This window comes from Cucumis sativus, chromosome 4, assembly GCF_000004075.3.
Source record: "Cucumis sativus cultivar 9930 chromosome 4, Cucumber_9930_V3, whole genome shotgun sequence".
In the NCBI taxonomy this organism is placed as follows: domain Eukaryota; kingdom Viridiplantae; phylum Streptophyta; class Magnoliopsida; order Cucurbitales; family Cucurbitaceae; genus Cucumis; species Cucumis sativus.
In genome coordinates, this window is record NC_026658.2 from 26,086,361 (window position 1) to 26,110,209 (window position 23,849).

Sequence of the window (23,849 nt, forward strand, 5' to 3'; positions counted from 1 at the left end):
TTTTGCAATTTTTAAATTTATGTTTATATTACAAAAAATTTATGTGAAAATTGTCAATATTTTCTTTATTGCTATAAATAGAGTGAATATTTAGTAAAATGTTGGGATATTTTTTTAAAATATTTTTCAGTGTGTTTATTATATAGTGTCCGATGCTGTTATATAAAATTTTAGTATCAGCAATCTAGTGAGTATTTTTTAAATAGCAAAATCTATTCTAACTTTTTTTGGGTAGCTTTTTTGACAATTCTCCTTAAAACAACGTGCTATTAACTAATTAGAAGATGCATGCATTTTTAAATTATTAAAATTGAGTTAAGGGAATTAAATGTTTGAATTCCCATTGATTAATGAAGTGATTAATGAGGGTTATGAGTTCATTTAGTTTTTAGAAATTGGTGTGTTTTTTTTCCCTTCGTTATATTTGGAATTCACCATCTAACTTTTATGGTTGGATTTAAGATGTATTTAATTATTTAGCTAAACATTTTAAAATGCTTAATTTAATGAATTGAACATCTCAAAATATAAACCAAATATCAATTGAACATCTAATTTTTAATTAGGACTAATAAATTGTTTTGCTAGACTTAATAGGAGGTCAAAGTTAATGGGGTTTTGATTCTTATTGCCAAACAATCAATGAAATTCAGTCTTGGAGGCTTTTCAAATTAGATTAATTTAGTAAAATACAACATCATTTTCGTTACTTGGCTGTTAATTATTGACTGAATTCGGCATAATTTTCTTCACAAAAGAATAGTTAAAAAGAAAAAGAAAAAAACCCATTTACAATTATTTGTAATCTCAAATTTTAGTATGTCTATGAAAATTTTGAAAACTGCATGGAAAAAAGATATTCCCATCTACCAGAAAGTTAAGTATATCTTTTTGTTCTAATAATTAACCAATAGATAGTTTTATATTCTTTCCAAAAAAGGAAAAATTAAGTAGAGAAAGAAAATCTTAAATAAACTTAATGGCATTATTATACGATTGATTCAACTGTATAGACTATAGAGGCGAAATTAGAGGCGAAATCAAACTAAAACTTGTAAAATTCTACAATTAAGAGCAAACCTAACTCTTTTGACCAAATTTGGCATGTTTGATTAGTACAAAAGAAATGTAGTAAGAAGAGAGAAGGCCTTATTATTTACAAATTTTGAGAAAACCCTTTACATAATCTTTAAATAAAACCAAATTGTTAAAATAAATAGATAAACTAAAAAGAAGTATTTAACTAAAAATTAAGCAATGAAAGTTGGGAGGGAGAGAGAGGTCTAATCTTGAGATATTATTAATAGACGAAAGTTGAAATAAATAGAAAATCCACAACAACACATCAATGATGACACCAGAAGAGAAGAGAAGAGAAGAGAAGAGAGGCAAACACTATTTTCTGGAAAAGGCTCTAATCAATCTCTATAGAAATAAATAAAAATTCACGCAAAATCTAATTACCACACTCAATAAAATGTACAGGCAAGGTTTTTAAGGCCCTTACCTCGGAGGAATTTGACAACAGCAACGGCATTGCTTTGATTTTTTTTTTTTTTGTTTTTGCAAGCTCTCCTCCTCCTTGAGCTCTCCTCCCTCTCTTCCACACCACTACTTCGTTGAGGTACTCGAATTGTTGATGCAATATCTGACTGTTGAAAACCGCGGCCGAAAAGAACGTGTTATGGTTGTTCAAAACATGGGAAGGAGAGGGAGAGGGAGAGGGAGAGGGAGAGGGAGACGTTTTCTTTCTTGGCTCTGGATGGGGGGTGTTATATACAGGATGACACACATGCACACACCAAAATCTGACCGGGTTTGTCTCGTTTGAATGAAAAATGACCTGTGGGGATCTATCTAACTCTCAAATTCTCATTTTGTTTCCAGTTTGGGTGTGCAAAGTTTGCTAGTGAAAGTAGGGTTAATAAAGTACCAACATGGGTAAGGATCAGTATTGTAGAGGTTTTGTTTAGTCGGAGAGCATCTCTTCCAATTCGGGCTCCTCAGAGTTAATTGCATCATACTCCAAATTTGTTGCATTCAATGGACCTTTATCTTGGAAGTCAACTTGATCCTCCTCTTCCTCTGAGTCTGGCCATTCTGGCTCGTAATCATTGTTTTGGTCGTCTACCGTTGAAGGCTCATCTCTCCTTGATGTTAGATCACTCTTGCCATATTTTCTAGGTCCCGAATCAGACTTTACATGAGGCTTGGCAACTTCACATATACAAGGCGATGGGTTTTCGTGAAATTCACCCCTGCCTGGCCTCACCTCATTCGGCTCCCCCATGAAGCCTCTCTGATAAGTTCTAACCCTGGACGAAAATGCTCCCCATGTCATGTTGGGTCTGTTCAAGAACAACCTATAGAGTTTCTTGGCATTTGGACGAATGGTAGGCTTGTGTCCGAAGTATCTTCTGAAATGTAATTCAAATTTTAGAAAATTAATCATCTGATCAGATAAATGTTTTAAAAATTTGTTTGGGGGAGGGGGGGATTCCGCACCTTCTTCCAGCCAATATTCTTGCCATATTGCCATTATTGTTGGTGACAAATACATCACTCTCATCGCAGACAATGAAATCAAGTGCAGCCATACGAGAAGAATATGAAGAAAATTTGTCCAATTCCGCCTTGGAAGCTATGGTCTCTTTTGAATGGAAATTAGGAAAGAGGGCTTTCAAAGGGGCTAGTGTCTCTTCCCCTCCATATACTTCACCAGATGCCACATAGATATGAACATCCTGCCCATATCCGAGTGCTCTCAGCATCAAACCAACCTCTTCTGGAGTCAGTGGACATTTTCCATGCCTCCTTTCTTTATCAGGGTTGTTTACTTGCTGAAATAAATTTAAATCAGTTTTATACAACAGATCATACAAGGCATTACTAGTTGTCATCTAATAGTAAAACTTAGAAATTAGACTCATCTTAATATCAGAATGTATAGATATTTGAAACAAATTTTTGCTAACACATGAATTCTATAGAAGATCCGGCCCAATATTGCTATGCTATGTACTACATTCCCCAGACAAAGGTTAATTATGCCCCTCATAACTATTCAAACACAAAAGCCATTGGGCCGGTCAATTTCATTTCACAACAATTGACTTGCAAATGTTGGTGAGAAGTATTAGATTTTTCTGTAATAAATCAAATCAAACAAATGGATTCACATAATTAAAACTAAGACTCCTTACATGTAATGTTTTCCATCGCCTTCGGATAGCTCCAAGTTCCCTCCTTTCCTTTTCACCTCCACCATAATAGCAACCTGAGAATGCTAGCATATCTGGTTCATACCTATGGTAACACACAAATGGCAGGATCAAAATCACAACTGATGTCCAATTCTGCAATAAGCTTCGGTAGGCATTACATGGCATGTAATCAAGAGTAAACAAATTGTTATTCCACAATATCATGAACGCTATAATTTAGAACCTTCACTCGGACAAGGAAATGTATTTGTTTAAAGAAATTGAAATTGAGTCTATATTTTGAGCTACAAGAGTATAAATAAATAAATTAAAAAAAGGCACATAAAGAACGTGAATATCTTCGTAAAATCAAATGTGTTTCTATGTGTGGAAATAGGAGCATAAACCGGTAGAAAAGATTTTTGTATTCCATTTCATGAAAGCAATTTCGGATGAATTATTGAAATTTGCAGTCCATTTAGTAAATAAATCATTTGAACAACACATCTGCAGAACAACTGTACGCTATAATAACTAACCAGTAAACAGAAATGGAAAGCAATTAATTGACAATTTAGGACCAAGTGCTTATCATCACATACCTGAGGTGCAAAGCAATGTAATGATTGCTTTTTGCTCGCATTCGATTGACCAATTTTTCACCCATTTTCTGTATTGGGTCAGTGAATTTCAAAGCATGGTAGTTAACTCTACATCTCAGTTTCTGCAAATCTGTCTCCAACTTGTTTGCTAGTCTATAATCGAACTTGGAGAGCTGAATAGCCTGACACATTATGAATACTTCTGAGTACAAATTAAGAATTAATGGTAACTTGAGACAAAGAAGAAGTACAAATATAAGCAGTGTCAGACCATTGTACAAAGTTTCTAATAAAGTCACGTTTATGTAATCAAATGGGTTGAAGAGAACGGAGAACTTACATGCCTTTTCAAAAGAACAGGTAATACACGGTTCTGATAACATCTTTCACTACACTTCCTGGGGACACGCATTGAGTGTGTATTCCATGTTTTCCCTCCCCTCTTTGGCAGCTGATGAATGATTTTCACATCTTTTGACAGGAATGATACAAACCAATCAACATCGAAGATCTCTGAAAAGTTACTGTTGAGAAATAACAAACACAATTCTGTGATATAACAAGGACAGCTAAAAGCAGAAGTTACTTTTATTCCATAAAACGTAACAAACCTGGAATCCCTCCAAAAGGACTTCTGATCAAGCTTAGGCACAACAAGCGTAGCATTTAATATGCGTGCTGCAACAACGGCATCTGTTATCTGCCATTAGGAGCTTTAGTCAGCTTGAAAATAGCTATAGAAGTAAAGAAATCAGCTAAATTTAAGCAACTAAAGAGTGGACAACAACACAATTATCAGAGAGAGCATTTAACAGATGGGTATGCGTTAATGCCATGGAAATCATACACAACTAATACATTAACAGCCTACATAGCCTGCGGATACTCTATACAACATAAACTACTTACAAAAAATCCAATTCGAACGCATTTTTGCTGTCAACATTTATATAACGTTCGGTTTCATTAGGATTCTACCAATAAATCTTTAAGCCTTAATGAGAATGGCAAACCAATAAATAAACATCAACAAGAATAATTCGAGCCCATGACATTACCCCAGTTCTTTGTTGATTTAAACCTCCACTAGTTGCAATCAGCAAGTAACGGTTCGGATGTGTAATAGCATTAGCTTCTGCAGCAATTTGGCAAAATATTAGCTCTGATTCTCAGCAAAAAAAAAAAAAAACTTAAAAACCATACAAGATGCGAGCTCACTACATCCGAGTTTAACATGAAAGCATTCCTCTTTTTTTTTTTTTTTTTTTGCATTTAATAAAAAACGGAAACAACAGTATTTAAGAATATTAGTCTAGGGATCTAATTCATCTCAAATCGTCAGAAGAAGATACAGTGATTATTTAATTTCTTCCAATTACTAAACAACAGATAACTTCTGAATACAACATACTCAGAAACTTGTTGCTAGCATTACTACATCCAGAGTAGAACTTCGCATTTCTAGAAGTCCAAAGATCACGACCGGATCTCGCTCCATTGCGCTGGTTACAGAAGCAAGAAAATCACATCAACGAAACAAAGATCTGTCAGCTCCAGCATCAACTAAGAAAAACAGTAAAAAAAAAAAAAAAAAACACTGAAGTAACAAATTCAAGAAAACCCTAACCGGAACACGAAAATGCGAAACACCAATCGCCACGTCGGAGGCAGCATTGAACTGAACCTATCCCATGAAAAGCAATTAAAACAAAAAAATAAATAATGAATAAAAAAACACACGAAACAGAAAGTGAGAGGAAACAAATACCGGAGGAATGAGGCGGTGATGATGGGAATCATTAGGAGAAGGAGCCAGAAAAGAAAGAAGTGCAAAGAATAGAAGGAGACCGGCAGAAATGGCGGAAATGAATGGGATCAAGAATCTAAAACGATGATAATAGTGGTTACGCCGCCGTTGAAAAGCCATAGCGACAGTGACCACCGAAGCTCCCGTGTATTCAGTCCTCCACAGTGATTGGGAAAGAAGAGAAGAGAAGAGAAGAAGAAGAAAAGGGGAAAAAGATGAAAGGAAAAATGGATCTCTGAGTGCTACCGCTGGCTATGGCTCCAACATAGCCTGAAGAAGAATCCTTCCCATCTTTATTATTATTATCATTATTTTCCTTTTCTGAACGAAAGGACAGTCTAATAACGACAATGGAATCGGAGAAATCAACTATATAGCTTATTGTCGCGCTAACACAAAACGATTCGTCGGAAAATTGTGGGCCGCCCGGCCCATTGCTGACACCACCCTTTTTCTTTTTCTCAACTTTTTCTCTATCTATTTCCCATTTTACCCTTCCCTTCCATTCCCATGTGACTTCCCCTTCCGTACTTTCCAATTTCTCCACTTTTATATTCTTTTCTGTTTCTCTCAACTAATTTGTGTTTAGTCTCTCTACGACGTCGTTTCTTTTTCATTGCCTAAATTAGGAATGTCATTGTTCAAATCCATTTTTTTTTATTCTTTCTTGGTTGTTAGTTCAATGTTATGGAGTTGGGATTTATTAACAAAATTTGTTGATGATTTTTCTAATTGATGTTTTTAATTATCTTCTAATCTTTAATTAGTTTTGTTATAAATCTATCTATCCATCATAATGTTAAGTAACAGACAATTAGATTGGCATACCATTAAATTAAAACTTTGATTGGGTTGATGTAACGTAACCTTAATTAGATTGACATACCATTAAATTGCTTTTAATTGGGTTGATACAATATAACCATTTTCAATAGCTAATTAACAGCCTGCTTGTACTATAGAAATAATAATAACAAAAAAGACACTTTGTGTGTGTTTGTCTATATTTATCTATGCAATGAGTGCTTTGGATTCGTTGAAGTTTAGCTCAACCAATCTTGTAAAACACCTCGTTCCAAGAAATGATTGTTTTGAATTATATTCATTCTTTTTAAGGTCTTGTGCTTGGTTCACCGATTCACCAATTGAATTGAGAATGTTTGACTCACCAACCTACTATTTTAGTTAGTTATTACCAACTCGACCTATAATTCAACATCTTAAATACAAAGAGGCCTTTTGGTGCACAAGTTGGTAGCTTATTCCATGTTTAGGACACCAATTATATCACTAGTATGTACAACTATTTATAACCTAAAATTAAGTTTAGTAAAACTCACTTTGCTACAATATTTATTATTTTTTTTCACACCCTCTCTTTTCTAGTTTGCATCAGTTCAACGTTTCCACATTGAAATTAGCACTCTACATCTAGGCAATGTAATATTTTTCTTTTACATGAAAGCATGATTAGCCCAATACGTAGAAGAACAAGATGTATTCAACTTAAGCATATAGTAGAACAAAGAATTGAATTTCATCTTATGAGATTCTTTAAATCATATGAACTTGTAAGTCTTATTGCTCATGGACTGTGACTTACTAGAGGAGACAAGTTGAAGTTGCCAAAACTTAGGCTCTCTTAAGAACATTGGAAGACCTTTAAAATACGTAAATGAAATCCGACATCTGCAAGCACGACGTTTTCGATGTATTCAGTCAAGTTAGGAGAGGCGTCGTCTTCTTTGCATAAGATACACATGTACTTGCATTGCTTCCAACTCCATGGTGGTGCTGTGATAACCACCAAGGTTAAAGGGAAGACTCAATGGCACGTCGGAGGGTCGGGCAGAATCTTTTCGCGGTTCAACAACAAATGCAATCACATCAATCCTTACCTAACATCCATTTCTTAAAAAAAAAAGAGAGAAAGAGTGATGAGCTGAAATCAGAATAGAAATCATTAAGCACATTTATTACTATTCACAAATGCATACAATAATAAATGATGGTTTGGAATACCAAAATTTCCAAGAATATCAAATGAGTTGATAATGTGTCGAGGTCCAACGTAATTGAAAAGATTTACATTAATTTAAACAGTTGATGAAGTGCATTGAGAAGTGTCGTTATTAACGTATTTGGCTATAAACACTGCTGTTTGAAATTTTTTACTCAGAAGGGCTACCTTTTCACAAGCTTTGTGCATGATTGTATTAATTATAACTACATCAAGTTCAATCCCTTGTGAACTGGCTTGATCCAAAAGATTCAAGGTATCATCAAATCTCTCGAATCTCACCCCAATCTGCATCAGGATAATCCAAACGTTAAATTTTGGATGTTATAGTAACACAATAAACTGATAAAGATTAACAAGTAAGTTTATCAATATGAGTTGGAACAAAACATATTTAGCTGCTTTTGCAATCATTCTGATGAAAACTTAAAGAAGCCCGAGTAGCACAGTTAGCATCAGCTTGCAAAAGCATACTACGAACTGTGTAATTGCACAAAACTTCAGAAATTTGAGAACGTAAGGAATTGCATTTGTAAGAAGTTACGGGTCAAAATTGTTAAATTGGAAGATCTTGATGAATTCTGGTCTATGCAGTTTTCCGGTCTCCCAATCTTGAATAAGACCAATATAAACTCTCTTAGAGACAAACCATTTGGACTGTTGTTTCTTTACGAAGTCTGCCCAGATTTCATGCACAGAAGACAAGTTTTTCTGATAAACTGCAAGATGATTGAAAAAAGAGCTTAGTGTTCATTCATAGAGACTTGGAAATAGTGAGCATAACTTACAAGTAAATATACGTTATAACAATACTCTTAAAACAAACTTTCCTGCCAAAAGGTGTGAATATCCTTTTATCACACTAAACAAGAGAAAGTCTAAGTATACTGATGATCATTACCATCAGTTCAAAAGAACTAAATGATGTAGAAGTATAGCATACAGAAAATGAAAGGGAATCAGGCTTCTTGTAGACCTTAGTGGAGAATATGTAGCTTCATTCTTCCCAACCATTCTGTGATCCATCAGATCCAAATATTGACTAAAATGAACCCTACTTTGCCTTTTGGCATAGGCTCTCAAGAAACAATTAAACACACAAGCAGAACAGGGAAACATGACAAATTTGTTAGACCAAAAGCCTGAGTTATCACAAGAAGAGAAAATTGTTTGTTGTTATTGCAACTGGATGTGAGGGCAAAAGATTGCATACAATCTCAGAATAAATAATATGCTTATATCTCATCAAAGTAACCTCCTTTACAGAGTGCTTCTGTCAAAAGTACGAAGTATGGATTATTTAGGACAAACTGCAAATAAAAATGATAGATAGATAGATAGATAGATAATAGATAGATAATAACAAATACTGATGTGCAATATAAATATAATACCTTTCAATTAATTTTTTTCCCCGGGCTAGCTAGTAAAAAGGGTAGATGCCACCTAACATGTCCGTTTGTAGCATATTCATGGTGACATTGTAGTATAATGCATACGAGATGGGAACACACAACTTGCTTTCTTAACACCCTTATATTTGGAAAATAATAAATTAAGATGCAATAGAGGGTAACAAAGAACACATAAACCTACCAATGGATCAGGTGATCGTGTAAAAACAAAGGAGGTCTTAACAGTTTTTATCCATAGAAAATACTCTTAATATTAGTATAGCTTTTGTTTTTTAACATTTAAGGTATTGCTGAAATTTTTTAAAGTTCAAAAATATTTCCATTAACGGTTTATCTTTTATCGTTTTTTCTTTGTATTAGTGAAACTTTTAGGGGATATTTAGAGTGTTGTGTTTGTTATTGAGATTTGAGAGTTATAACCAGTTTGTGTTTGAGGTGCAGACTGTTTTAGTCAATGAACAAATAGCAAACGCTATATATCAAAGAAGAAGAGGGAATGAGGGGAAAATAGTGAACACCATAACAAAGAGAGATTTGAAATAGTAATGTTGTAGTTAATTATAGTAGTTGAAAACACCAACTATTATAAATTCATAAATTGATTGGAGCCCCAAATATAGAGTTAGCTACAACAGCCCACATCACCCAGAAGTTAGGGGGGCCAAACAATGTCTTAAAAGTTCATAAGTATTTTTTAAACAAAGTACAAAATTTAGAGTAATATTAAAATTTAACCATAAATAAAGAAATATCAATACAATTTAGAAGAAGTAAGCTCCGTGAAAGATCAAAATTAAGTACCAGAACCGGAAGTAGTAATAATGAATATGTACTTTCACATATTTGACCAATGTTTGTCGAAAGAAAAAAAATGCAATATTAATCGTACCATTACAACAACTTCAATAAATAGAAATAAGACAGACTCTCTTTTTGTTCTTAATTTTCCTGAAAATGTAAAAGTACAACATTAAATGCAATCAAAACAGAGAAGATTTGTAGGCCTGTGCACATCTGTGGAGAACTAAAATTGATACCAATCAAGACACAAACAATAAGGACCTTAATTATTCAAACATCATTGCCTTTCCAACACCGTTGCCTTCCCTTTCAAGAATGTATTTACAGTTTACTAACCCGTTTTGGAAGGCTACCCATGGCTTTGGCTTCCTTCTTGAGAATAAATTTTTGAGTTTTCCCTGTAGAAGTTTTAGGTAAATCCCTAAATACAACACTTCGTGGAGCCATGTAATGAGGTAGGTGTTCTCTACAGAATTTTATGATCTCTCCTTCAGTAGCACTGCACCCATCTTTGAGCTTCACAAATGCGCATGGTGTTTCTCCCCAGTGATCATCAGGTCTTCCCACAACAGCAGCGTCAAGAACTGATGGATGACTGAAAAGAACAGACTCCACTTCAATTGTGCTAATATTTTCTCCCCCAGAAATGATGATGTCCTTTGAACGGTCCTTCAATTCTATATAACCATCAGGGTGTTTGACTCCTAAGTCCCCACTTCGAAACCATCCGCCATTAAACGCTTCCCGTGTGGCTTTGAGATCTTTCAAATATCCACTCATCACAGTATTGCCTCTCAGCATAACTTCACCCATGGTTTTCCCATCAGCTGGAACACTCTCCATTGTGACAGGATCCTTTACGTCTGCTGCCTCTAGCCCAATATGCTGCAATCCTTGGCGAGAATTTAGTTTTGCTTGTTTATCTTGAGGTAGAGAATCCCATTCAGGCTTCCAAGAGCAAACTGTTGCCGGCCCATATGTTTCAGTTAAACCATATGAATGGACAATACGGAATCCCAAAGCTTTAAGCTTATAGAGTACATGAGAAGGCGGCGGAGCGCCACCAGACATCATAGTTACTTCCCTGGGAAGTGGCTTCTGTTCACTAATTGGTGCATTGATAATCATGTTCGAAACTGTTGGTGCACCGCCCATATGAGTAACCTTATGCAGAGAAATATTATCAAAGATTTCTTTGGCAGTCACATTTCTCTGGCAGATGTTTGTGCCGCTCTGTGCAGCTACGCCCCAAGTTAAACACCATCCATTGCAATGAAACATTGGAACAGTCCACAAATACACAGGAAGTGAACACATATCATTCAGTAGGACTGCAGATAGGGAATTGAGATATGCGCCTCTATGGGAGAAAATAACACCCTTTGGCCTCGATGTTGTGCCTGAAGTATAGTTAAGAGCAATTGGATCCAATTCATCCCTAGGTCGCCTAATCTCAAAATTGAGTTTTCCAGATGCTAAAAAGCTCTCAAACTCCAGATATTCTAAAGCAGATCCCGGTCTATCGATGCGGGAAGGTGGCTGATCATACTCTTGAATAATAACGACACGAGGTAGCTTTTCTTTCCTTTCGGACATGGCTTTAATTGCTCCGGTTACGATATGTTCAAGCTGGTAGTCTACAACAATAATTTTAGCTTCTGAGTGGCTTAGCAATGTTGAAACCATTGCTGCATCATGGCGTGTGTTGAGGGAGCAAAGAACTGCACCAGCCATTGGTACAGCAAAATGTAACTCGTACATAGCTGGAATATTCGGTACCAAGGCAGCAACCTGCTCGAGAGAATCGCATTTCATTTCCAAAATTATATCGAGAAAGTTTAACCCAGAAAGACCTTAATCTAACCAAATACTACTTTCAATTTCACAATTGATCATAATAAGACGGGAACCAGAGTTCATCCATCCGAATAACTATCACCATAAACACAAAACTAGAGCCGTAAACTTCAAATCGTCGCAATTGAACCTCATGATCATATATATAAAAGAAAAAAAAAAGGCCATCGAAGCAACTTGCATAATTCAATGTTCCACATAAACACAATGACCTCAAAAACTCGAGTAAAATAAGAAAAACACAAACAAATATATAGAAAGTTGTTGAATACATACCACATCTCCACGAGCGATTCCCGTACGAACAAGAGCAGAAGCGAGCCTGGTACATCGCTGAAGCGTATCTCGCCAAGTATACTGAACGCGTCCATAGACAAGAGAAATCCGGTCACCATAGACGGCGGCAGAGCGCTCCAAGAAGGAGATTGGAGTGAGAGGAACGTAGTTAGCAGAGCAACGGTGGCTTCCGTCCATGGATTTTGGAGGGATTGATAGAGAAGAAGAAATCAGTGGCTGATCCTTTAGCTCAGAAGGATAGTGGCGTCTCTTCGACGTCGTCACGCCATGATATTGATTGATTGATACTAACTTTTTCTAGAACAATTTAGTAAACAAAATAACTTTACAAAAACGTTTAAATTTTTATTAGATATATTTTTTAAATAGTTAAATAAATTAAAATTTTGATTTCTGTCTCTATCAACATTTATTCCAATAGAATTTGAAATTTTATCTATTTTATCGAATTTGAATTTATTATTATTATTTAAAGTTTGAATTTTTAAACATTTTATCCATTTATTTAACTTAAATTTCTTCGATATTGATTTGAAGAATAAAAGAGTACAATTGAGTTTGCACACAAAAAAAACAATAATGACAATAGAATCTATATCATCTGCATTTTAAAATTTTAAAAGAGTAAAAATTTTAAACGTAGATTACTGTCATATTTTTTTAATTTATAATATGGAAGAAAAAGTTATATTAATTGTTTTTATATAAAAAAAATTAAAATCAAAATAATTTCTCAAAAAAAGAAAACAAAAACTTAAAATCTTAGCGGACAATATGACAACGAATACTAATTGACAAATAGTCATTTTAAACGTGTACGTATATTATTTTGTACTTATTTGAATTTATTTTTGTTTTTATTTAAATTGATTTTTAATAGCTTTTGCAAAAATAGCAAAAAATAAAGTCTATGTCATAACATTTTTTAAATTTGTAAAAATAACATTTAAAAGAACCATCTGATTATTGTCTAATAGCTTTATGATATCACTAATTTTGTCATATTCAATATGTAAAAAAATTGGTGTCATTTGGTGTTTTTTTTCTTCTAAATCTTTTGGCCATTTGATTTGATGTAATTTTTCCTTTCTAATATATCCTTTTCACACACATATATATTTAAAATAAAAACTAGCAAAACTTGTTTTTAAAATGGTAAATTGTTAATCTATAATATATATTATACATATATAATAAAATTGTTTACAAAATATAGAAAAAGAAAAAAAAATTTAATAAAGTATAGGGTGGAATGAATTTTGTTATTATTAAAAAATAATTTTAAAAAGTTTGTTTTTAATTTGAGATAAAAATAGATCTTATTTTTAAAAATCATATGCACGGAATTTAAAGTTTCAAAACATCTTTTAACTAAAAAGGTTAGATTTCTCAATTTGGTGTTTAGTAGTTATTAAATATAAAATTAGACTTCAGTATAATAAATTTATAAACTTTCAATTTGTTTCTGTGAGAATTTTAAAAAGGTTGAGTGATAACAATTACATAAAGCAATTTTCACAAAGAAATTTACACCTTATACCAAAATTTGATTATTATCTTTATCTGATTCTTTTATCTTATTACTCCTTGGAAAGCTACTTGGAATATTTGAAAATATAACCATTTAAGTTTGGATTGATAACGAGGTGTGATATGAGCATATGTAAATATTAATTATAATAAATAATATTTTTAGAACTAGTAATTATTTTGTATAACATTTTTCGTAAGAATTACAAATATAATAAAGTTTATCAGTGATATCACTGTACGTTTAAATAAAGCGTAAATGATATATCTATAACTAATAATTATTTTGTATAACAAAGTTTTTAAGAAAAGCACAAATATACAAAAACATATTAGTGGTAGACTATACTTTTACAAAATAATATATAACATGTCCGGAGGTAATAATTATTTTGTATAACAACATTTTCAATATAATTATAAATATATCAAGGTCTACCTATAATAGACTATACATACATGCATACATACAACTTACAAAGTATGTACTTATTAGTGATAGAGTTCGATGCATACATACAACTTACAAACAATGTACTTATTAGTGATAGAGTTCGATGCATATATACAACTTACAAACAATGTACTTATTAGTGATAGAATTCAAGAATTAAATTTAAATTTTGTTATATTTACTAATATTTTAAAGGGTAGATGTCAATTTTATACCATTAATTTTTATTAGATATATCAATTTAAACTTTGAACTTTAAAATTGCATCAATTTAAATCTTAAACTATTTCGTGTCAAATATTATTAGTTTGAAGTTTAAATTATTAAAAGTTTGAGATTTTTCGTTATAAATTGAAAATTATTATTACACCTACAATTTTCAATTACATTAACTGCCTTGTGTGAATCCAATATAATAAATTTTTAATTAAAGTCAACACTAAAGTTTGGCCAATAATATAAAATATATATATATATATATAAAATAAGATTAGTATGAAGACAATATATGAAATTGATCTAATCCAAAACTTAAATTAATATATATCTAAAAAATTAACAAAGGTGTTTTATGTAATTAATTTATTTGGTTAATTTATTAAACTTTTGTTTATTTATTTAGCTAACCTGTTAGCAGCAAGGGAAAGGGTCCCCATGGCCTTAGCTTCTTCCTTGAGAATAAGCTTCTGAATTTTCCCTGTTGAGGATTTAGGCAAATCTGATTTAAACACAACAGTTTTTGGAGCCATGTAATGAGGAAGATTATCTCTACAAAACTTTATGATTTCTTCTTCTGTAGCATTAGAACCATGTTTGAGATTCACAAAAGCACATGGGGTTTCACCCCAATGATCATCAGGTCTTCCTACAATGGCAGCTTCAAGAACCGATGGATGATTGAATAGCACAGATTCAACTTCAATTGTACTAATGTTTTCTCCTCCAGAAATTATGATGTCTTTTGAACGATCTTTCAGTTCTATGTAACCATCAGGATGTCTTACTCCCAAATCTCCACTGCGAAACCATCCCCCATTGAAGGCTTCTTCTGTAGCTTTAACATCTTTCAAATAACCAATCATTACGGTGTTTCCTCTGATCATAACTTCCCCCATGGTTTTTCCATCAGCTGGAACACTTTCCATGGTGATGGGATTCTTAATATCCACCCCCTCCACTCCAATGTGTTGCATTCCTTGACGAGATTTCAATTTTGCTTGCTTTTCATCGGGAAGAGAATCCCATTCAGGTTTCCAATGGCAAAATGTTGCAACACCATACGTTTCGGTTAAACCATAACAATGGACAATAAGGAATCCTAATTCTCTCATCTTGTACAGTATATTAGATGGCGGAGGAGCGCCCCCGGTCATCACAGTTACCTTCCCCAGAAGCGGCTTCTGTTCGGTAATTGGTGCATTGACGATCATGTTTAATACGGTCGGCGCGCCACCCATGTGAGTGACGTTGTGTAGAGAAATATTAGCGAAGATTTCTTTGGCATTCACATTTCTTTGGCAGATGTTTGTGCCGCCTTGTGCAGCCACACCCCAAGTCATAGACCATCCGTTGCAATGGAACATTGGAACAGTCCACAAGTATACAGCCATTGAGGACATATCATTCAGAAGGACTGTGGATAGAGTATTGAGATAAGTACCTCTATGGGAGTAAATCACACCTTTTGGTCTCGATGTTGTGCCTGAAGTATAGTTAAGAGAGATTGGATCCCGTTCATCTATAGGACGTCTGATTTCGAAATCGAGTGTTCCAGTGTTTAGAAGGCTCTCGTACTCTAAATCATCTGAAGCAGAGTCGAATCCGTTGATGTTGGAGGATGGATGATCAAACTCTTGAACAATGACAATACGAGGCAGCTCTTCTGCCGCCATCGTCTTGGACATAATTTCGATTGCTGCCTTTACAATATGTAGATATTGGTGGTCTGCAACAATGATTTTAGCTTCTGAATGACCCAACAATGTAGAAACCATTGCTGCATCATGGCGCATGTTGAGAGTGCAAAGGATTGCACCAGCCATTGGTACAGCAAAATGAAGCTCGTATGTAGCTGGAACATTCGGTGCCAAAACAGCAACCTGCTCGAGTTAATTCGAGTAATTAGTTGCAAAACTAGATCAATGATTATAATCAACAACTAGAACATCGAGGCTTCAAATTAGATCCGTAACATAAAATTAGATACTAAGAAGAATCAACACCATAAGAAACAGAAGATCGAATTGACTCGCAGTTCAGAAGCAAGAAAGAACAAAATCAGTAACTTAGTGATTCTTCTTCAAAACGAAACCTATATCTTCAGTCATACACAATGCACACTATCAAAACTCATATTCACCGTTCTCACCTATCTCCAATTCAATATAAATTCATTGACAGAACAAACAGAGAAATAACATAACAGTACCAATCAGTAATGCTGCAATTTACTCCGGTTCTACATATACAGCCACAACCAGATACATACAAAGCGAATCAACAGCAGAAATGGAAAAGTTGAGAATACAGACCACATCGCCGCGAGAGATTCCGACATGAACTAGAGCAGAAGCGAATTTAGTACATCGTTGAAGAGTTTCTCTCCAAGTGAAGCGGACATTTCCATAGACGAGAGAAATTCTGTCACCAAAGACGGCGGCGGCGCGCTCCAAGAAAGTGATCGGAGTGAGAGGAACGGAATTGGCAGAGCAACGGATTCCTTCCATTGAAAGTGGAGTGGACGGAAGAGAAATTGGAAATGTGAAGTTAAAAGGAAGAAGCAAAGCCAATTTTTGTTGATCCTCAGCTTCTGCTTTCTGCTATTTATATAACAACTAACAAAGAATGAATGAGGCGGCAAATTCAAACATATAATTTTTCTTTTCTATTACGTTACGAATGAATAGAAAAATAAATGAGTAAAACGTAAGTTATAATTTGAAACATGAGTTCTGTTTTTCGTGTTATTGGGTTACTTGTAAATATGATGGTGATTAGAGTTAAGAACTATAACTTAAAACTTAATACTCATTAATTAATGTAAGTTTTCTTTTAGATTTTCATTAAATAGAGAGAGAGAGAGGGTAATTTAATTATTAATAGGTTTTTATTTTCAAAAATAATAAAAAACAAACTATTTATGCCTACTAAAAAACAGTGTAAATATTTTGTTTATTTTTCTATTTTTTTTTTTAGTTTTTCTATTAAAATAATTAAGTATTTTTTTAAAATGTTAATTTGTTATCATTGTTTTATATCAATCCTGGCATTTGTTGTACAAATAATTAGTTTAGGTCCTTTTACCAAAGATAAATTAAAATAAGAAAAAAAGGTAATTAGTAAATGCTCTATAGTATGACATTGAATTTCTAGTATTATATGGATGGGCGAACAATGAACAAAATCCATATGCACTCTATTCGATGAAATGGTTTCATTAGTAGTAGTCTAATGGCTCAAATTAGGATTAAATGTTAAGCTCCTTATGTTGTTTGATCAATCAAACCACAACTTGCTATAGAGTTCATGTAAATCTCTCTCGGATTCCCATTCCACATTACTATACGTATTATATTTTGCTGGTATCGAATTTCATTTGATATCTACGAAAAGTGTGAAATTAACATTTTGACCATACTGGAAAAAAAAAACGTGAACAAATAAGTGTGAAGACAATATAAAGATAACATTTAAATTTGTTTCAAGTGTAAACACTATGTATATTTACTAAATCTTATTTGAATTTTAGGTTTTTAACTTTTAATAAACTTTATTGATGTTTCCATGGGCAATTCCATAAAATTCGACTTCAATATTTTCACGAACATCAATATTAATATCAACATTTTAAACCTTGCATACATGAATTACAAGGATGTGTCCTCCTAGACAATCATAGCTTGAGATGCAATCACTACGTAAAAGAGCAAAAATTAGTTAAACTGTCAGTAAATCAGTCTCGATGTGAGAGACCAAATAGTTGAACTGTCAATCCATCATAGCATACCAAATAGTTCGGTTCAAAACCCTAAAACTCACTCAAGAAAAATGGGGGGGGGGGGGGGGGGGGGGGGTTAAGTATTATGTAAATTGAACTTTGAATTCATATACCAATCACCGATGTTTGTAAATGAAATGTTGTACAATTTATATTGGGAGGAAGTAAATGAGACAGGAAAGCCAATACCTGAGCTATGAGATAATGCTATACCATAATCAAAATCAATCTATGACAGTTACTATTTGAAGGGAAATTAGGGGGAAAACTAATAGTTATGAAAATACTTCCTAAGAAATAATCTCAAATTTACACAAAAAAAAGGCCTGGGGGGTGGTGGGTACTTAACCAGAAATGGGCAAAGGGTTGAAATCAAACAAGAAGTTTACCTGCCGATAAATCAAATTCACTGTTTAATGTCTGATCATGTGGTGACCAGAAGGTACAATAGACCTTTCAAATACTCTACAATTTCGGATCCTCCAAGCTTGGAAGTTCCAAACACTCTATCAACAAACGTAATTGGAACCTGTCGGCACAATGAAACACGGATTATGTCAAGAACAAGGGTAGAAAGAGTAGTACATTGTCACAGGTCACAACTCTACCTCTTCAATGTGATAACCTTTTCTTGTAGCTCGAACAATCATCTCCATTTGGAAGACGTATCCCTTGCTAACAACTGAAGTGATGATATCTTCTAGCACTGATTTCTTGTAGAGCCTACAACATAAGAATAAATCATTCATCAAGAATTGTAGAAGTATGAACGATTGATTTGATTGATAAATTGAAAAGAAAAGTGATAATTACCGGAAAGATCCAGTTAAATCTGATACACCAGGCCATAAAAGTGTTTGGGCAAGAACATTAGCTCCTCTACTTGTTAGTTTTCGCATAAGATTCCATCCATGTACACCGCCACCTTTCACATATCGGGTTCCTGTAACTATATCGGCACCAGTTTGTAACTGTTTCCTGAAAAAGAAAAAAAGGCAAAATAAGTGGTTGTTAATATTTAGAGTTCAAAATTTTTCGACGCTGAGTTAAGGAAGTGAAGGGAAGTAGTTGAAAGAAATCTGTCTTACTGAATGAAGCTGGGTAAATATTTTGGCTGCAAAAACAAGGCGCAAAAGGAAATGAAAAACAAAGTTATTCCATGGACAAAGGATCGTAAGAAAACTACCAAAGAGAAAAATGGAGGAGGGAAAACTTAGAACTCCAGTAAACATGTGAATGGAAGTTTGCAAATCGAGTTAAGAAACAAAGACATGCTAGAAGAAAGTAAAAGTTTGGATGTATTATCCAATTACATGCTCAAAGTGGTGAAATTCAGAAGCACAAACATATGATTAGAGGTCTTTACTTCCTAGCGTACATATAAGCAAAGCAAAACCCTTGATTCAGTCAAAACCTGACATTTGCGCGATCAAAAGGAATCTGCATTTCTTGTCCCAACATTACAACAGTTTTTTAATAGAAACACAACACAAATTATATAACCACATTCTTCGCTTGTCACTCAATCTTTTATGTTAGAACATCCTCATTCTCCTTAAAAACTTTTAGTAGAGCCCATTTGTTAGAGAAATGAAACTAGAGTCATGTGTTCCGACTATATGACATTCGGCAATTATATTTTTATAAGTATTCTTATCTACTGTTCTTCCATGTATTAGTGCCATAATTTCAAACAGAACCTCTAGTTAAGCATTAAACAAAGACGAGGAAGTTTATCTCCGTCTTATTCATGCCATTTTATTGTTAAATTATAAAAGAAACTTAGATATCAACTAATACAATATGAAAGATAATAATGTCGGGGAAATAGGCATTGATAATGCAGATTGAAACCCACGGAAACATTTCAAATCCCAAAACCAATGCTAGAATATTCTTATCAGAAGTTCTCAGAACTCCTAAAAACACTTACATGGTGAGATAAGTCAGCATCCATTATAACAACATAATTACCAGTTGCATGCTTGAGACCATGACAGTAAGCCGTTCCTGAAATTAGTTATTCATCAATCATCCGTAATGAGATCTGTGGAATTTTCAAAAGAAGCAATCGCACCACCTACCTAATCCAAGCTTCCTAGGTCTGGCTCTCAATAGCTGCATTGGAAAAACAAAAAAACAAAATAAGCTAAAGAGTACGCTGTGCTGCAACAAATGCAGAAATGAAGCACAGCACAGAGAACTTACGATCCGATCTTCACCATATAGCCCTTGCAACTGTTTCACAACTTCTTGAGTACCATCCGGACTTCCATCATCAACAACAATTATTTCAAAATCAACATCCCTGGTACCAGAAATATAATACTGTACATCATCATTTCCAATTTCCTCTTCTTAAAATTGGACAGTGAACAATAAAAGAATGCGTGAGTAATCTGTTGCCATTTCAACTTCCATTCCAATATTGTAAAAATAAACAGAAAAGACAGAATTGAAAACTCTAGGTTAACTCAATACAACAGCACAAAGAAAATGATAATTCAATCCAAAAACTCAAGTATGAAATCTGCAAACAATAATTTCACAAAAGCATCCTCCTCGACCTCAGGAACAAGATCGATCTCATAAAGTTAAATCTCACTGGAAAAAAGCTGAATAAATTGAAACAGAAGCGAATCCTGATTTAATATATGAATTACAATTTTCAAATGAAGCCTCATTCGAAAATTCTGATTACAGCATTCCAGAGAGTCTCGTAGCAAAGAATATAACAAATGATCGATAGAGGGATACAATTGCAAACAGAGAAATGGATACGTACGGGAGGTGCTTGAAAATGAGGTAGACGAGGAGAGCAATATTGATGCGCTCGTTGTAGGTTGGGACAATCAAACTGTACTTGTCCCTCTCCTTCTCCGGCTCCGCCATGAATTCGATTACGCAAAAGCTTAGAGACGACTCTTAAACCAGGAAGCCGTATGATCAACAATCGCGGAATCAACTGGAAAGTGATCGACGGCAACTTCGATGGCACGCTGAAGGAAGAGACGAAAACGCCGACGAAAACAAGTCGTGGTAGTTTCAGTGGGCCTTATTCCTGAGAATTTGCCTGTGGGCTTTTCTTCTTGGAGAGGCCGTGGGCTTTCATTTTATATAAAATGGTGGAACGATGTCGTTTAAGTCAAAGAAGGGAGGAAATCAAAAGCAGTACAACGACGTCGTTTTTAAGTAGAGTTGGCGCTGCATTTTGTAAGTTCTAAAGGGTTAAAGAGAAGGTGAGAGGGCGTTAGGGTTTTAGAGGGAGATTTGAGATTCGTGATTTGCAAGGAGTAGCCATGAGTAGGAGCTTGGGAATTCCAGTGAAGCTACTCCATGAGGCCGCGGGCCACGTTGTGTCGGTGGAGCTTAAAAGCGGTGAGCTTTACAGAGGAAGTATGATCGAGTGCGAGGATAACTGGAACTGCCAGCTCGAAAACATCACCTACACTGCCAAGGTTCCTCTCTTTTTTTATGTTTTTGTTGTTCATCATTCCATTGTGCAATTTCTGTTTCTTAGTTGACTCTTTACGTTTGTTTGTTTTGGCTTTAGTTCATCTCGTATGTTCTGCTTCTTTCTTTCTAAAGCTGCCCACTTCAATATATAGTTCAAGTACTTTTTGAATTTTGTGTTAAACCTAATTTGGTGTAGTTTCATAAAGTTTGTAGCTTCAACTGCCGTGATCCCTCTTTTTATTTGTCTTGTTTTTAATTTTAATAGGAAATGAAAGTAGCATTGTTCGAACGCCAGAAAATTTCCGAGAATAGAAAACACTCCCCATGTTTTTAATTCCAACATCTAAAAGGAACAACAATTGCATTTAAACCTCACAAACCCGATATGTATGTTCCAAAATAAAGCATTGGTCTAATGAGACTGAAAATGGGGAAATCAATTGTTTAATGACCCACAATGTCCAGTCCTGGGCACCACCACCCTAGTTGGGGCAAGCTTTCTCAAGATTTTTAACATTTTGACAGGAGATGGCTTTTTTGTATCTTTAACTTCTGGGCCTGGCTTCATAGGTTTTGTTGCTTCTGGTTGTTATGAATCTCCAAAATGAATCTGGGACAGGACAGTATGTGAAAAGGAGATCACTACAACTGGGTACCCAGCTTCCTCTCTATGTAAACAAAATGCCACATTCTTGATTGCAAAAGGAATTGATTAAATCAACTAGGGACAAATGTTAAGTATGCACATTGATTCTTCCTGAGTGCGCTGTTTGATTGCAACTTTCTTACTATGCAATGCACAATCACCAAGTTGAATTCGAGAGATTGGCATTATCATGGATATATAGTAATTAGAAAGAAAACATTTTCTATAAAATGCTCAGATATATCAATGTTTACATTCACCCATCTCCTTTGTTTAAACTATTGGTGTTTTGCTTATGTTATAGTTTTTGCTCAACGTCTCTGAGTTTTTTTACCCTTTGCTTGCGTGTATATAATTGAGAGTTATATTCACCGGGTTTACTTTTTTGTAGGATGGTAAGGTTTCACAACTTGAGCATGTTTTCATCCGAGGCAGCAAAGTCAGGTATCTGTACCATCTCCTTTATTGTAGATTATCCAATTATTTTCTTATTTCTTATTTGAGGGGTTTCTTTTAAGATTTATTTGGTATGCTGACATACGTTCATACATGATAGCTTTATGGTCATACCAGACATGCTGAAGAATGCACCAATGTTCAAGCGTCTTGATGCTAGAATTAAAGTATTTCAACTTAATACCTTTGAATTTTAATTCAGATGGAATCCTTGTTTGTATTTTCTTTTTCCTAACTCATCCTTTCTGGATTTTGAAGGGTAAAGGCGCCTCACTTGGTGTTGGCAGGGGCAGGGCTGTTGCTATGCGAGCTAAAGTAAGTCCTTTGCATCTTGTTTTTTGTACATCGGTTGTTTATTTCCTGGACCCATTTTGAATCAGTGTGAAGATCAACCTACGTGTGCTTTGTGCTTTGTGCATTTGTATAAAAGAATCCAGTTGATGACATATTACAAGCAAAAACTGAGTGTCACAATAAAGTTCGTACATTTATAGATTTCCAAAAATTAACAAGAATGTCCTCTCTTTTCTAGGCTCAAGCTGCTGGCCGTGGAAGTGCACCTGGTCGGGGTGCTCCACCATCTGGCAGAAGGTGATGAAACCATGAATATAGTTTGTTATATCCTTAGTTCAAAGCCTAGAAAGTCATTGGGATATCGACCATCAAGTTTTTACTAGTTCCGGTATTGACATCATCAACATTGAAGAGAGCCATATGCATTGTTCATTTTGTTGAAAATGGGCGATTGACCATAATATCACCAACTTGATAATCTACTATTTACTTCAGTCCCTTTCTTTGTCATGTATGTATTGGACGTTATTTGCATCTTATCACCATAGGAGCAATGTCTTTGTGCCATTTATTCTACTTCTATCGTTGGCTGTATGTTTTGGGTTAATCTATGATTATGAGACTGCCTACAATGACCTATGATTACAATATTTACCTTCTTCAGAACAAGTTCCTCACCCTTTTTGTATTTATTAAAACACAAGAAGTCTTAGTTTGAAATTCTAGAGTTTATTTTTTCCTTAATCGAAATAACAACCAAAGTTTGAACGGAAACCATGCAAGTTTTTAGTATATTTGTACCATATAGTTGTACTAGATAATTGCCAATTGTCTATCACTTGTTTTGCCAATTGACTTCAAAATTTGATTGTAATTAATTCAAATTTGCAAATTAACTGTTTAAATACTCATTGATGTTAAGTTTACATATTTATTCTATTTTTTGTTTACAATTATCTCGTATTTATTTTCATGGTTGTCCATGGTTTATCCCCACCAATTATATGTTTTTTT

The 23,849-nt window shown here is 34.3% G+C and overlaps 5 protein-coding genes across 5 annotated transcripts; 1 reads left to right on the forward strand and 4 right to left on the reverse strand.

Moving 5' to 3' along the window:
* Nucleotides 1-1,277: 1,277 nt before the first annotated feature.
* LOC101222011 (O-fucosyltransferase 16) lies at nucleotides 1,278-5,933 on the reverse strand. Its single transcript, XM_004145487.3, has 10 exons — nucleotides 5,574-5,933; nucleotides 5,433-5,489; nucleotides 5,217-5,307; nucleotides 4,864-4,940; nucleotides 4,417-4,505; nucleotides 4,146-4,329; nucleotides 3,806-3,987; nucleotides 3,204-3,306; nucleotides 2,506-2,840; nucleotides 1,278-2,417 (listed from the first exon to the last, which is right to left on the reverse strand). Exons 1-10 carry the CDS (start codon nucleotides 5,730-5,732, stop codon nucleotides 1,970-1,972), a joined length of 1,725 nt encoding a protein of 574 aa, XP_004145535.1. The 5' UTR covers nucleotides 5,733-5,933; the 3' UTR covers nucleotides 1,278-1,969.
* A 3,890-nt stretch (nucleotides 5,934-9,823) lies between these two features.
* On the reverse strand, nucleotides 9,824-12,290 carry LOC101222252 (probable acyl-activating enzyme 1, peroxisomal). The gene is made up of 2 exons (XM_004145488.3): nucleotides 11,982-12,290; nucleotides 9,824-11,639 (listed from the first exon to the last, which is right to left on the reverse strand). The coding sequence occupies exons 1-2, from the start codon at nucleotides 12,177-12,179 to the stop codon at nucleotides 10,170-10,172; spliced, it is 1,668 nt and encodes a 555-aa protein (XP_004145536.1). The 5' UTR covers nucleotides 12,180-12,290; the 3' UTR covers nucleotides 9,824-10,169.
* A 2,116-nt stretch (nucleotides 12,291-14,406) lies between these two features.
* LOC101217137 (probable acyl-activating enzyme 1, peroxisomal) lies at nucleotides 14,407-18,051 on the reverse strand. Its single transcript, XM_004145550.3, has 2 exons — nucleotides 16,518-18,051; nucleotides 14,407-16,085 (listed from the first exon to the last, which is right to left on the reverse strand). Exons 1-2 carry the CDS (start codon nucleotides 16,710-16,712, stop codon nucleotides 14,601-14,603), a joined length of 1,680 nt encoding a protein of 559 aa, XP_004145598.1. The 5' UTR covers nucleotides 16,713-18,051; the 3' UTR covers nucleotides 14,407-14,600.
* A 15-nt stretch (nucleotides 18,052-18,066) lies between these two features.
* On the reverse strand, nucleotides 18,067-21,064 carry LOC101222489 (dolichol-phosphate mannosyltransferase subunit 1). The gene is made up of 8 exons (XM_004145489.3): nucleotides 20,769-21,064; nucleotides 20,192-20,291; nucleotides 20,068-20,101; nucleotides 19,917-19,993; nucleotides 19,072-19,097; nucleotides 18,797-18,961; nucleotides 18,592-18,706; nucleotides 18,067-18,512 (listed from the first exon to the last, which is right to left on the reverse strand). Exons 1-8 carry the CDS (start codon nucleotides 20,873-20,875, stop codon nucleotides 18,408-18,410), a joined length of 729 nt encoding a protein of 242 aa, XP_004145537.1. The 5' UTR covers nucleotides 20,876-21,064; the 3' UTR covers nucleotides 18,067-18,407.
* A 138-nt stretch (nucleotides 21,065-21,202) lies between these two features.
* Nucleotides 21,203-23,512, forward strand: LOC101222727 (small nuclear ribonucleoprotein SmD3a). The gene is made up of 5 exons (XM_004145490.3): nucleotides 21,203-21,441; nucleotides 22,477-22,529; nucleotides 22,642-22,708; nucleotides 22,800-22,856; nucleotides 23,074-23,512. The coding sequence occupies exons 1-5, from the start codon at nucleotides 21,283-21,285 to the stop codon at nucleotides 23,134-23,136; spliced, it is 399 nt and encodes a 132-aa protein (XP_004145538.1). The 5' UTR covers nucleotides 21,203-21,282; the 3' UTR covers nucleotides 23,137-23,512.
* Nucleotides 23,513-23,849: the final 337 nt, after the last annotated feature.